Here is a 13,440-nt window from a genome sequence, read left to right on the forward strand (position 1 = left end):
TGGTCGTCAATGCATCCTCAGGGTGCTTCGCTCAGGCGAAATGTTCGCAGTCGGCTGGGTGTGGAGTGGTACCCGCGTTTTGTAGACTTATTGCATATTTTTATGTGTCCGAGGGACGCGCTTACCCGCTTTCATTATCCCAACGAGCCTAAAGCGCCGCCCCTTCCAAATGACAACGCTAAAACTCGCTGAATGCAGCAACGTAGACGGCCAGCTTTTCCCCTCCAGTATTTGATGGCAGCGCCGCGTTCGGCCAACCACTTCTTTTGCTTCAGTGCCTCTCATTGAAACCCGCTTCGCTCTTGCCACTACAAAGCCTTCGAGAACACTGTAACCACGTGATCGCGACCCAGCGATTGCGGCACAACGAAAACCTGGAACGGCTCGCGCCGAAGCATCAGCGGCGTGGGCGAGTGGTCCGGCTGCGAAAACCTGCTACGGCATGCACCGGAACGCGGGCTCCGTGAGCCTCATGCACTCTGCTTTTTTTTTCTTTTCCATTGTTTTACATCTCTGGTAAATTTGGAGCGATTTACTCGCTATGGGGGTCAACTTCTGTCTACGAGGAGCGGTGTCAGCCACTGGCTCCTAGTTCGAATTAACCGTTGCGGGTGCCGACTTGTTCGAATTATGGTGAGTTTTCCCCCATTGAAATACACAGAGCTGTACCGGGACCCGGGCGTCAGTTCGAATTAACCATAAGTTTTAATTAACAGAGTTTGAATTAGGAGCTTTTATTGTAGCAGTAGCACGTCTGGTTGGTCCATGTTGACATTACTTCTAGTGAGTGGCCATCCGCCCGGTAAACATATCTAGCTCTGTTAGATTGACAACAAACTACTTTTTGGCTGGCTGATGGCTGCCGCCGGAGAGCATTTTTTTCTTTGTAAAATTGTACTATGAGAGTCTGCCTTAATTTCGATGGCGATTGCTATGCTCCTTAGTCTCTTGGTAGCAAGCGATTGCCTTTATGTCTTTGTCGTGGTTTGCAGCACCTACCAGATGGGAAAGGACGTTCGTACATAAAAGAAAAAAAAAAGTCCTATTAAGATGCTCCGGTTTATTTCTTAGCAGCACAGGCCGCCGTACGTTCAGTTGGATAAGGAGCTTTTGGTTGCTGCAAGCAACGTGTGGCCAACAAAATTCAGTAGGCTGACTTGTTAAGGCTTCTATGTTTATCAGCACTCTGTGTAGCTCAGTTGGGTAAGGAGCTTTTGGTTGCTGCAAGCAACGTGTGGCCAACAAAATTCAGTAGGCTGACTTGTTAAGGCTTCTATGTTTATCAGCACTCTGTGTAGCTCAGTTGGGTAAGGAGCTTTTGGTTGCTGCAAGCAACGTGTGGCCAACAAAATTCAGTAGGCTGACTTGTTAAGGCTTCTATGTTTATCAGCACTCTGTGTAGCTCATTTCAAGTGTATTTTGACTTTCTGATTTTAGATTATTTGAACAGTGTTCATTGCCTCCTCTTGTGTGTGCAGGTGGTCCTTCGTTGTCGAGATTGTCCGCACATCGTTCAGTGCCTGGGCTACTTGATGACAGAAGGTGAAGTGTGGATATGCATGGAGCTCATGGCAACTTGCCTCGACAAACTTCTCAGGCGCCTCAGGCCACGTGCTCTGCCTGAAGACATTCTTGGCAAAACAGCCCTTGGAGTGCTTCGTGCCCTTCATTATCTCAAGGTATAGGAAGGGTAGGGTGAATCTAGTGCAGTTGTAGAGGGCAGAAAATTGGGCTAGTTTATAAGAGCTGGCCATGCGGAAGGACATGGCATTAGGAAAAAGGATGCACACTCCAATATCACAACAAATGCTGCTACAACGAAATATTGGCTGCAGTAAAGCATTTGATTCCCCGTCTGCAAAGCATATGAAGCAGTGCAATTATTTTCCTCCAAAACGAACAATTTTCACGGGGCAGTTCTGCTTCAACGCAGTTTTCTGAGTAAGCAGCTTACTTTTTTTTTTCACATTCGAATACAATCACTGAGTTCAATGTGTCGTGTGGTTTCACCAAAAAAGGCTGCTGAACTTGCATAACACTTTCAGTGGTGCTCCCAGTAGGCATGTGCGAATAGTGAATTTTCAGTTGGAACCGAATTCAAAGCAAATAGTTTTGAAGCAAAGTAAATATTGTATATACTCGTGTAAGGGCGCACTTTTTTCTGTGATTTTGATGGGGTGTGGCTCACACCAGTCAAGCCTATATCTATCCGCAGAAACGTCACACTGTTGCTGTGACTGTTCTAAATAATAATGTAAACACTGCTAAATGACCACACATACTTTATTCAAGGAAATTCCTCGACGCTTTCACTCTGGCAGCTACTTGAAGAGCTCGTCTCTTGGGTGCCTTCCCAGAAGTGGTTGTCTTCTGTGCCATCCATCTGGTTCGATATTCCAATCACCTTGAAGCGTTTCACAATAATGTCGCATGACACTGAACGCCATGTGCTTAAAATCCACAAGCAAACTCCCTGTAGAGAAGCAGTTCAGGAGAGCAAGCTGCCGGGCTAGTTGGTGATGCATGTTGTAAACTTGGAAGCGCAAAAAACGGGACGACGGACAGAGTAAGGGAACACAAAAAACAGGTTCACGAGCGCTCCCTGTGTTCCCTTACTCTGTCCGTCGTCCGGTTTTTTGCGCTTCCAAGTTTACAACATCCCTGTAGAGAAGCTCTCTTCAACCGTCCAGTGGGAGTCTTCTCGTGAACGTCCGCTGCCATCCACTCAGAGTAACAACGCCGGAATTCAGCTTTAAATGACTGATTGGTGGAAACATCCAGCGGCTGCAGGATTCTTGTCATTGCTATGACAGCTCAACTCTTACGAGTTTTGGCAAGCCGGTCCTTGACATGGTCTGTGAGTTGGCCTCGAAAACTGTTCAGGACGAGCAAAGCTCTCTGTTGCAGCGGGCCGCCCGGTCAGTTTGCCCACACTGTTTTTACCCAGTCCAAACCGAGTTCATCGCATATTATACCTTTTTCGTGGACATGAACGATAATGCCATTTGGAAACTTTTCTTTTGGCAGCGTCTTCCTCTTGAAAGCCGCATACGATGGTAGCTTTCTGCCATCGGCAGTGATTCATAGCATCACCGTGCACCATTGCCATTCTGCACCGGTTGTGCGCACAGAGATGCTTTTTGCACTCTTAAAATCAACTGTGCTATTTTCTGATGTATCGAACCAGACAGGCATCTGATCCGCATTTCCTATCTGAGACAGGTCATAGCCGTGCTCCCTTCAAAGGCTGTTAACGGAACGGTGCAACTTCAACAGTTCGTCCTCGTACTCATTGGGCAGCATTTGGCACAATGTTGTTCTGCACCGAATAGAGAGTGCATTCTGGTTTATAAAGCGTAGAAGCCATCCCCTACTTGCTTTAAAATTTGCAAGCGTAATACCCATGTGGCGAGCGATAGCAACAGCTTTCACGCGGATTATCTCTATTGACACTGCATAGCTGCTTTTTCCTTGTCGTCATGATGTACTCCACAAGTTTCTTTTCAAGCTCCAGAAACTTACACTGCTTCCTGCGGAATGCTTTCTGGTTGCGGTTTGTACCAACAAGCTGTTCTTTCTGGTTGCACCACCGACGCACACACTTCTCGTTGACGTCGAACTTGCGTCCAGCCTCCCGCTTGCACTGTTTTTCGGCGTAAGTGACAATTTTCAGCTGTGGTATACCAAATCAAATCTCTGCTTATCATCACCAAGCGGTAAACATGGGCTGCGATCCACTGACCGACGCTGCACACAGTAACCACAACCGCACCAACACATTGTCCATGACCGCAGCACCACACAAAGAAAAAATGGTTCCCGGAGCAAAACGGTTGCAAAAACAAGACCGCGTCCCCATGTGATCTCAAAGCACTGATGATGATAGAGGGTTAAAAGCAGCTAGCGCCACCTAGTAGCGACTTATGAAACTTAACCTTTGGTGGTGCATGAATTATCGCGTTTAGCTACGAATATATATGTGTATATATATATATATATATATATATATATATATATATATATATATATATATATATATATATATATATATATATATATATATATATATATATATATATATTAAATTTCGACTAAAATTTGGTGGTGTGGCTCTTACACAGGGGCGGCCCTTGCACAAGTATATACGGTAGTTTGTGACATGTAATGTAGTAGTAAAAAAAAAACCAGTTCATTAGATCTCAGTAGCATACACCAAAAGACGGGGTTTGCAGAACTTGCTAATGCAAATTAATGAAAAAAAAAGAAAATAGAAATAAATGCTTTCAAAATTTGTTAGGTACTGTTCAAGCAGCAGCAAGTCAAAGTGCACTAAGCATCATAGTCACAATCTTTTACCATGTGATTCTTTACATGCTGCTGATTTTAAATAGAAAAGTTGCTGACAGATTTTTCGGATCCATTACATTTGATGCCATGATTTCTCAGACCTCATTTGCATGGCATGCGGCCAGGTGACTGCACGGCACACGCATGATTGCGCGTTCGCACCACTGCCGGAGAAGGCTGTGGCCCGAGTTGTCCATTACGTGGAAGTCAAAAGATGTCAGCGAAGGCACTGTGCACGCAGTGCACGTGCACAGTGCACGTCTGCTCCTTAACCTAATTAACAACATAATGGGATCTCATCTCAACAAAAGATGTTGATTGATAGATCCCATTTCTTTACTGTAATGAGCACTCGGACTATGCGCTGATATTTTCTAAATCTATTCAGATCACTCCTCGCATACATGGCTCCAAGAACACGAAATTTTATTTCAAATCTTCTGTGTAGTAAAGAATATACTTGTTATACAGGGTTTGTATATAAAGTATCGGGAACAATTTTTTTCCTGACTTGACTGTATGTTGCAACGCGCTCGCGCCGTGCAGGCGCTGCACGGCGCGGTGGTGGCAGATGTGACCTTCAAGACGCGCCAAACGCCAGTCTGCGAGCGTTTGTTCAGCCTAGATCGTGCTTTTAGTGGGCCCCTGTCGAGTGACTGGGTGAAAGCGCAAAATGCAACAAATGATTGAACAGCAGTACGCTGTCAAATTTTGTGTTGGACTGGAGAAATCAGATACCGAAACGTTGGGCATGATTTGTCAAGTGTTCAAGGATGAAAGCATGCCAGAAACTGCAGTTTTTAAGTGGCACAAGCTTTTCAAAGATGGCTGAGAGAATGTGGAGGACGATCCCCGCGCTAGACGGCCGTCGACATCAAGAACCGACGACAATGTGGAATGTGTGCGTGAAGTACTGAATTCAGACAGTCATTTAAGTGTGCTAGTGGATGCAGATGAAATTGTCATTGATAAGATGACAGTGCATAGTATTATCACTGAAAATTTGGCGATGCGAAAGATCTGCGCTGAACTCGTCCCGAAGGTCTTGACAGACGAGCAAAAGAAAAAGCGAGTGTGTGCTTGCGAAAAGCTTCTGCAATGCTTTGAAGAAGACCCCGGCTTTTTGGACTACGCGTTATATTTGAATACCACTTGGACACAAAGCGGCAAGGTCCCAATGGCACACTCCAGCATCACCTCGTCCAAAAAAGGCTCAAATGAGCAAATCCAGAGTGAAAGCCATGCTCATCGTTTTCGACGCAAAGGGGGTAGTCCTTTACGAATTTGTACCTGAGGGACGGACAGTTAACAGTGCTTTTTATCTAGAAGTGCTAAGAAGACTGAAGAGAAAGGTCAACCATGGGAGGCTAGCTATAGCCGGATATGGAAATTGAAAATTGCTCTCGACAATGCAACCAGCCACACCTGCACCAAAGTCATCGACTACCTGACGATAAACGGCCATCCGGTCAACAGGCCACTATGAACGCTTGGCATCAGCTGAACAAACAAGCATGTAGGAGGGTCTCTTTGGGAGCGTTCTGCCGGAGGCCTCAATCATGCTCAGAAGTCAAGAAAAGGCTGACGTAATGAGGGCATGTGTACTGAACAGCAACGCCCTAAGGAGCTGTAGCCAGTGTCCCAGCCGTTCGTGACCCTTACATATTTTGTGATCAATCTCGAGAATAGTGCTCATTGGCACCGGTTATCTCAGTGATCTTGTTTTTGTACCGAATGAATATCAAGCTCTCTGGATAAATTTATCTGCTGGCCTGAGTTCATACTGTAGCGGCGCTATCACCATCATTGGTGCCATGCCACCTTGGCTTGCGACACATGCCAGTGAGAATAAAGTAGGAGTTGACACCTGCTACTCGGCTTGTTTGCTTGATCCGTGTAGTGCCTCGTTTAGCTTGTAAGGGACCCGTTCTCAAGTCTTCCTACAGCGTGGTGATCCAGACGAGATGGATGCGAACAACAACGCCACCACAAATTCAGCGCCCAGGCCCCAGGTCCTGGCTGCTGCATCTGCTATGGAGGACATAGCCAGCTTCTATATTCAGCTGCCATCATTTTGGCCTCGGAACCGCTGTGTGCGATTCGCACAAGTGGAGGCTGTGTTCGAGCTTTGGCGCATCATCTTACAATGCGTGAAGTACCTCTGTGTTGTGTCGACGCACTCCGCTGAGGTGACTGACGAGTTTGATGGTATTTTGAAGACACGTGACCCATCCTCCCCGTACGACCGCTTCAAGGCTACGGTTCTTTTGTGTGTCGATTACTGCACCCGGTGGCCCAAAGCTTTTCCGTTGCTGGTCATCATGGCATCTGCTATAGCATCCACCTTTGTAATTGGATGGATCTCCCGCTTCGGCTGCCCCAGCATGGTCACAAAAGATCGTGGCAGCTTGTTAGAGGGTGGCTTGTTTCGTGCCCCAACTTCTCTACTTGGCGTGTGTCATATCCACTCAACTGCATACCATCCCTCAGCAAACGGCATGGTTGAACACCCATACTGCCAGGTGAAGGCCGCCCTAGTTGCGCGCAAAGCTCGTACTTCTTGGCCTGGTGACCTTCCTCTGGTTCTCTTTGGCCTTCAGTCGGTGTTTGTTCACCGAGGATCTCCAGTGCATGGCAGCTGAGCTGGTCTATGACACTATCCTCCGCTTGCCAGGCAGGCTCTTCGTTTCAGCACACACCAAGGACATCACTCTGCTTGCCTGCAACATCAAACGTTTGAAACATCAACATCATTCACTTGGTACATCAAAGCCAAGTTATTCGCTCTGTTTGCCAGGATCTCCAGTGCACGGTGGCTGAGCTGGTTTATGGCCCTCCATTTGCCAGGAAAATTCTTCGTTTTGGCACGCACCGAGGACATCTCTCGGCCTGCCTACATCGAGTAACTATGCCTTCATTTCCAGCACCTCCAGCCTGCCACCACGCGCCAATCGTCCCGTGAAGTCTTCATCAGTAGAGACCTCACGACATCCACATGTTTTTGTGCCTTGAGACTCTGTCAGCCTTCACTTTTCTTCTTGCAATTACTGCTGCCTCGGTAGGTATTGCACCTTCCGTGCCACACTATCAGGAGCTGCATATTTTGCCCATCTGACTAGCCACATCTCCGCTGGTGACGTAGGCCAGGAGAGGTCAACACTTGCTGTGTCAGCTGGAGAGCCAGCCAAGGACATGCATCATATCCGGCAGGCGTGAAGGAAAACATCACGGCACTGGCCCCCAGTAGAGGAAGGCACCCCTTTCAGCACCAAAGTGAAGTAAAATTAACTTAAATTAAAATAAAATAAAATAAATTGCCTGTTCACCAAGCGAGGATTCGTGCAAAAGCTCATTTACGGTCAAGCACTGCAGTGGCACTGGGGCGCTCGTAAATATAGCACCAGTGGGCACCGCAGTGCAGCAGGGCTGTAAATAGACGTAACCATGATTGGCTGAATTGGTCTGGCAAGGGGAAGAGCACTGGAGAGGGAGTGCAGTGGCCAGTGTGCGAAAGGCGGGAACATTACACGGGCACAGACGAAACAACAAAGGTTCTTTGGGCGCACTATGTGCATGCAGCAGGTGCCACCTGTTAGGACATGGCTGCGTACAAAAGCAGCTACAACAAAGGCTGGTATGGGCCTGAAATGTTAAGCAATACAAAGCCATTGAAGAGGCTCAAACTCTCGGAACAATTACTTTTGTAGAGTCTGGCATGCTTGATATCCTGAAATCGGTTAGATTTTTATCCCCTCCTGATTGAAATATCAGTCGTAATGTAGAAGTTAATCATGATTAGAATGGGGCGCGCTTTTGCAGGCGCTGCCGAAGGGTGAAACATGATAGGCTGAAGAGAGCTGCGTAACTATGTTTAGATTGGTGGAACAGTAAATTTTGGAACATTGATGGAACAGTAAATTTTGGCCGCTCCTAACAGCCCTTCCCACACAATGCATTCGATAAAACGTCCCACTCAGCCGTACTTGAAGATGTGATTTCTGTTTTTGTGAGCAGTGCATGTGTATCGCATATATATAGATGCATGCTAGATTTATTCTACTGCAGGAACATGTAAAGTTTCTGGCTTCCCTCAGTTCATGACTCCTATTTCCTCAAATGGGCAACTTGCAACTTTCTGTATGTCAGCTTCTAGACAAGCATGCTTTCCAACCAAAAGTGCCCCTTTATGGACTTCATTCTCACATTCTTTTTCAAAAAGGAAAGAGGGAGATGCCCATAAATCTGCCTTTGAGGGAAGTTGTCGAAAGCTTGCAACAGAGTCACTGAAAAGATTTCCAATTGGTCCGAAATTTTCACTGAATCTAGGGCACAATTGTGGCATTCCCTCACCAGCACTGGTCTAGCTTATCCATAATTAAAAAAAATGCAAGGACCTGCATCCCCACACTCTACTCTGTTGTGTTCAGACCAGCTGTGGTAATGCAGTGCGACCGTGAGAAGCAAGTCGAGACAAGTACTAGTGGAGCGAAGCCACGATTATTTCAACAAGCGTCCTTTACATGCAGTCTCGAAAGCTGGCGGCAACCGCTTGGAGTTCTGGTTCATGCAGACTAAGGGGTGTCCCCATCTGTGTTTCAAAAAGGAATAAAATGGAGTGCAAGTGATGTGTGTCCCCTTGCGTTTACCCCTTTCGTGGGCAGAGCAGGAAGTGCAAGCACAGTGTATGAACGCTGGCTTTTGGCTGGAAAATATCTTCCTGTTGGTCAACTTTTCCGTAGTTTTGCAAGTTGTCAATCATTTCGTTAATTAATAGGATGTGTCCATGGTTTCAAAACACATGAAACTCCTAACCGTTTTTAAAGGAGTAAAAATGCATTCATTTTGGAACAGTTGATCATAAAATAAAATGTAAATAAATTGTCAGAACAGCAGAAAACAAAAGAAAAATACAAAATTGCCTGTAAATCGAAAAACAAATAAAAATAGAAAAATGGTGCCTCCTGGTCTCCTTCCCCCCCCCCCACACACACACACACACACACTAAAAGAAAATATTCCTTAGTCCCTGGGCAAGTGCGTTTGTTACGCAAATACATCATTTGTTTGAGACCTCCGAAGTACTAGAACTGCACCTCAGCGCTGATCTTGAACGGCCAGCTTTGTCAGCTCTGGTCATCTCACAGATTTTTGAAAATATGAACGTTTTTAGTGAGCTATCCAGACCTGTCTGTCAATGTTCTATTCTGATTTCACGTAAAAGTTTGTGCTTCAGCAAAATTTTTCGCGGATCCTGTGATAATCATTGCAGCGAGATTCAGCTATATGATGTGCAATTTTTTTGTGTACATCAGTGTATGAAAAAAATGTACTATCAGCTAGAAATTAAATGCGAACAAGACAGTCGAGTCACGGACAGCAAAATAAGATGCTCTTAGCTAGGAGACGCTCAATACTAGCTCAGGTGATTTTAACTCCAAAGGTGCGAAGGCTCTTCTTCAGAAGTGGTAATCAACCTCACTTGTATTTCCTGTCCAGGAGCTAATACATTGGTGTTTTTGTGATATCACCCTGTTTTCTTGTTCGTGTTTCATCCGTTGCTGATAGTACAGTGTACTGAATCTTTGTGGGGAAAAAGAAAGCGGCAATTTGCGTGCGTGTTGCACACAAAATACATTGAAAAAAAGTACTGTGTTTACAAGTATATAATGTGACCAGGAATATAATGCAACGGAATTTTGAGATGTCACGAGTTGTTAAAAGAAATATATTATATTATAATGCAATCTCATTTGGTTCAATCCAACTACAGCTGAGTGTACGGAAGAACGCAGATGGCATGCAAAAATATGGAAGTGACGAATGTCGATATATTATTCAAAAGGCAGCACTTCAGAAAGGCTCATGGCTTCATCGAGAGCAGCAAAGCCTCCAACGCATTAACGCACGCATTTCCCACAGAGCCAGTGCCGCTTCGTGTTTCATGCTGCCTATTCATAGCCACCCACTCCTTTGATTGTGCAAGCCGCGCATCCCGAATGCTGTCTAAAAGTTGGCTTCTCCTAACAGCTCACAAGTCTGGTGGTGAAGCTCGCTGTGATTGTCTTGAAGTACAGAAGAAAAAAAATTGCAGTATATTCCCACCTTCGTTCCAAATATAATGTGAGATATGAGCTGATACCAACAAACTGAGCAGGGAACTTGCACTATATTTGTGTAAATGAAGTACAACCCATTCGTCCTCAGTTGAGATGGGATATCTTGGCCAGGTGAAGTGAAGCAGCGAACTGGCTCGGGCACATGTTTGTCTCCCTTGTGCAGATGCCATGATGACAGTATGGTGTTAGTGTTTGCAGAAACCAGTTTGAAGCCAATTTTTTTTTTTTTTTTCAATGCTGCACAGTTGGATTCACAGAGACTTTTGTCCTGTCTGACCAATGTAGCAGTTCCCCCTGGTTGGCAGCATTGCTAAAAATGTGACTACACACTAAGCTAAAATTGCTACTAACCTAAAATTGTTTGGAGGCATAAAACCCGCAGCCAAGTTTTTGCTTGCGTGGTGTGGACCGAGGGTGATATTTGACCTAGGTGCAATAGTTTTTGTGCTCACACTCCTCGTACAGATTGTCTCGTGGACATCCCTGATACATCACTGTCACACATTGACTTTCAATACCGTTTGTGATAAAGTAAACATAGAGGCAGCAGCTAGCTGCACCACAGCTGTACCACTTGGTTATGCAGTTAGATTTCATTAACTTGGACTTCAAGGCACAGGAAAAAACATGCACTTTATCAAATGGGTCCCAAGAAATTGCCATAAAACCATCTGAATCACAGTAAATTTTTTCAGGAAAAAGTTGGGCAGTAGTTGTCTGCATTTGAAATGAAAACTACACAGCAGTGACTATTTTTCGTAGATCATTGAGTACTTTGTTCTGAACTGCACTGTGTTGGAAATGTTGAAGTAAGACAGTTTCAAAATAGTATTCTGCTGCCTTCTTCACTTGACACCATAGCTGTGGAGCCACCTCACGAGAAGCGTGTACTATAGCACACAATTTGAGTTGCATTGCACAAAGAGTAGTAGGAGCTTAGTTGTTGAAGCAATTCGAGCCCAGAAGTGCTGGAATAGATGCTGCTAGCCGTCAATGCAAAGAATAAAGTGTACTGAATGTCTTTGCTAGTTAAGTGGTATGTGTGAAGGTATATTTGTTTACTATAAAGCGGACGCCTGAGCTGTTTGACTTCAGCCACGTTGCAAGTAATATTGAGTGCAATAGTATGTCGGGGCTGCATGAACAACATGCAGTTCAGCTTCATGAGGGATGTTGGGGATGATTGCTTACCATGCCATTTGTACGTCTCGACATGGCCCCCACTTGGAAGCCTGTCTGAATTAACTGGTGTGAACCCAGGAGCATCTAAATTGTGTGTCTGATGCCACAGACTTGCATGGCATTTAACTGGGTCTGCATCGACAGTTTGAACTATCTGGGTATTGTAGTTATTTAGGTCAAATTACGGTTTTAGTGTAGTTTTAAAGTGCTAATGTTTGACTTTGTTGCCTTTGGTGCAGGAAAGCCATGACCTTATTCACAGAGACGTGAAGCCGTCCAACGTGCTGCTTGACCGGCAAGGTCGTGTTCGGCTCTGTGATTTTGGCATTAGTGGTCGTCTTGTGGACTCCAAGGCGCGGACACGCTCGGCTGGCTGTGCGGCATACATGGCTGTAAGCGTCCTAATAAGCTTCACAAACTGACCCTATAATGCAGCAGTGAGCTAGTACCCACATGCTTTCTTTTAGAGTTCGGCCAGGAGTAGGAAGCTCCGGTTAGTTTCGGTTTCAACTACTTGGCGTACCTGGCGACTGGAAGAGACCTGATGCTTAAAATTGAATGATTCCTGTACACACATGTAGCGTGATGGAAAGTGGCGGTGGCCAAATTGTCCGAGGCACTGGGATATGAAGCTGCTGTACTTTTGGCGGCAGTGGTTTGAACCCTGCTTAGGGATGATTTTTTTCTGCTGTATACCGTTGTCATGATGACCATACGATACTCCAGTTCGCTCCCCTCCTGCCACTATGGGAGGAATTGGCACTGACGTCTGTATTGGCTGCACAAGGATGGATAGCCAGGCGAGTTAGTAGTAGCAGTAGTTCATATTAGATGGTACGCAGACACCAGAACTTGTCTGTGTTGGCTGGATATTGGTATATGTGGAAGTTTCCTACCCCTGGCTGAATTTCCTGACCTGCTGGCGCAACGTGGCTGACTGGCTGTGGCCATGGTAGCTGCGTGCGTTTCAGAGAATCTAACCAATAGCCACCTTTTAACAGACGTATGCAGACGCATGACATGGAAGAAGGCGCGAGTTTGAAAAGGCCGCCGGAAAGGGCTTGCCAACTTCTGGGTTCCCTGCAACATGTAGAAGTGTATCATTTGGCTTAGGTGCTCCTGACAACACAATCTAGCGGTTGTGTGAATTCTTATACTATGCTCGAAAAGTGTTGCAAGGCCCCTTTAAAAGGTAATCACATGCAGTACAGTATAATCTCAATGATACGAATACGGTTGTTATGAACTTCGGGAGGATGCGAATTTGTAATTCCCTAGCTGGAGTGCATTGTGTACAGTGAGTAGAATTTCAAATGTTCCAAACTCCTGTGCCACTACAAATACACTCCTATGCAAGCCCCAACCGCACCCTCGAGCAATAAGCGCGGCCCGCACATCGCTTACTCCGCAATTGCTAGTCATGCTGCTACACACAAGGAGTAGTGAATGACAGTGCTCTTCCCACACATCGCTTACGTTGCAATCTCCAGTGGTACTGTACATACCGTGAGTAGTGAGCTGTGGCTGCACAGCTGTAAATAAATCCTGTCAGCAATAAAGAGAGGTCTGTCAGAAGGCATTTTCCATGCTTCTGTTAATGGGTTTTATTCTTTTTGGATGATATGAAATTTCAGGTGGTACAAATATTTTTCGTGACCGTGAAATTTCTATCCATCGAGATTCTAATGTATGTGAACTCCGCCCCCTCTGACACATTGGGAAAGAAATTGAGGTCACCCACCTGGACTTTCTCATAATTCACTTTTGAGTTAAGAAATCACTTCATCTGTGGTCG

General features: G+C 45.6%; 1 protein-coding gene across 1 annotated transcript in view; it reads left to right on the plus strand.

Moving 5' to 3' along the window:
• LOC144114556 (dual specificity mitogen-activated protein kinase kinase 7-like) overlaps positions 1-13,440 on the plus strand; it is a 72,158-nt gene that overhangs the window by 28,572 nt on the left and 30,146 nt on the right. The window contains exons 5-6 of the mRNA XM_077648376.1: positions 1,479-1,679; positions 11,885-12,037. Of these exons, the coding sequence (XP_077504502.1) occupies positions 1,479-1,679; positions 11,885-12,037 (354 nt within the window). The remainder of the gene's footprint in view (positions 1-1,478; positions 1,680-11,884; positions 12,038-13,440) is intronic.

This window comes from Amblyomma americanum, chromosome 1, assembly GCF_052857255.1.
Source record: "Amblyomma americanum isolate KBUSLIRL-KWMA chromosome 1, ASM5285725v1, whole genome shotgun sequence".
Taxonomy (NCBI): Eukaryota; Metazoa; Arthropoda; class Arachnida; order Ixodida; family Ixodidae; genus Amblyomma; species Amblyomma americanum.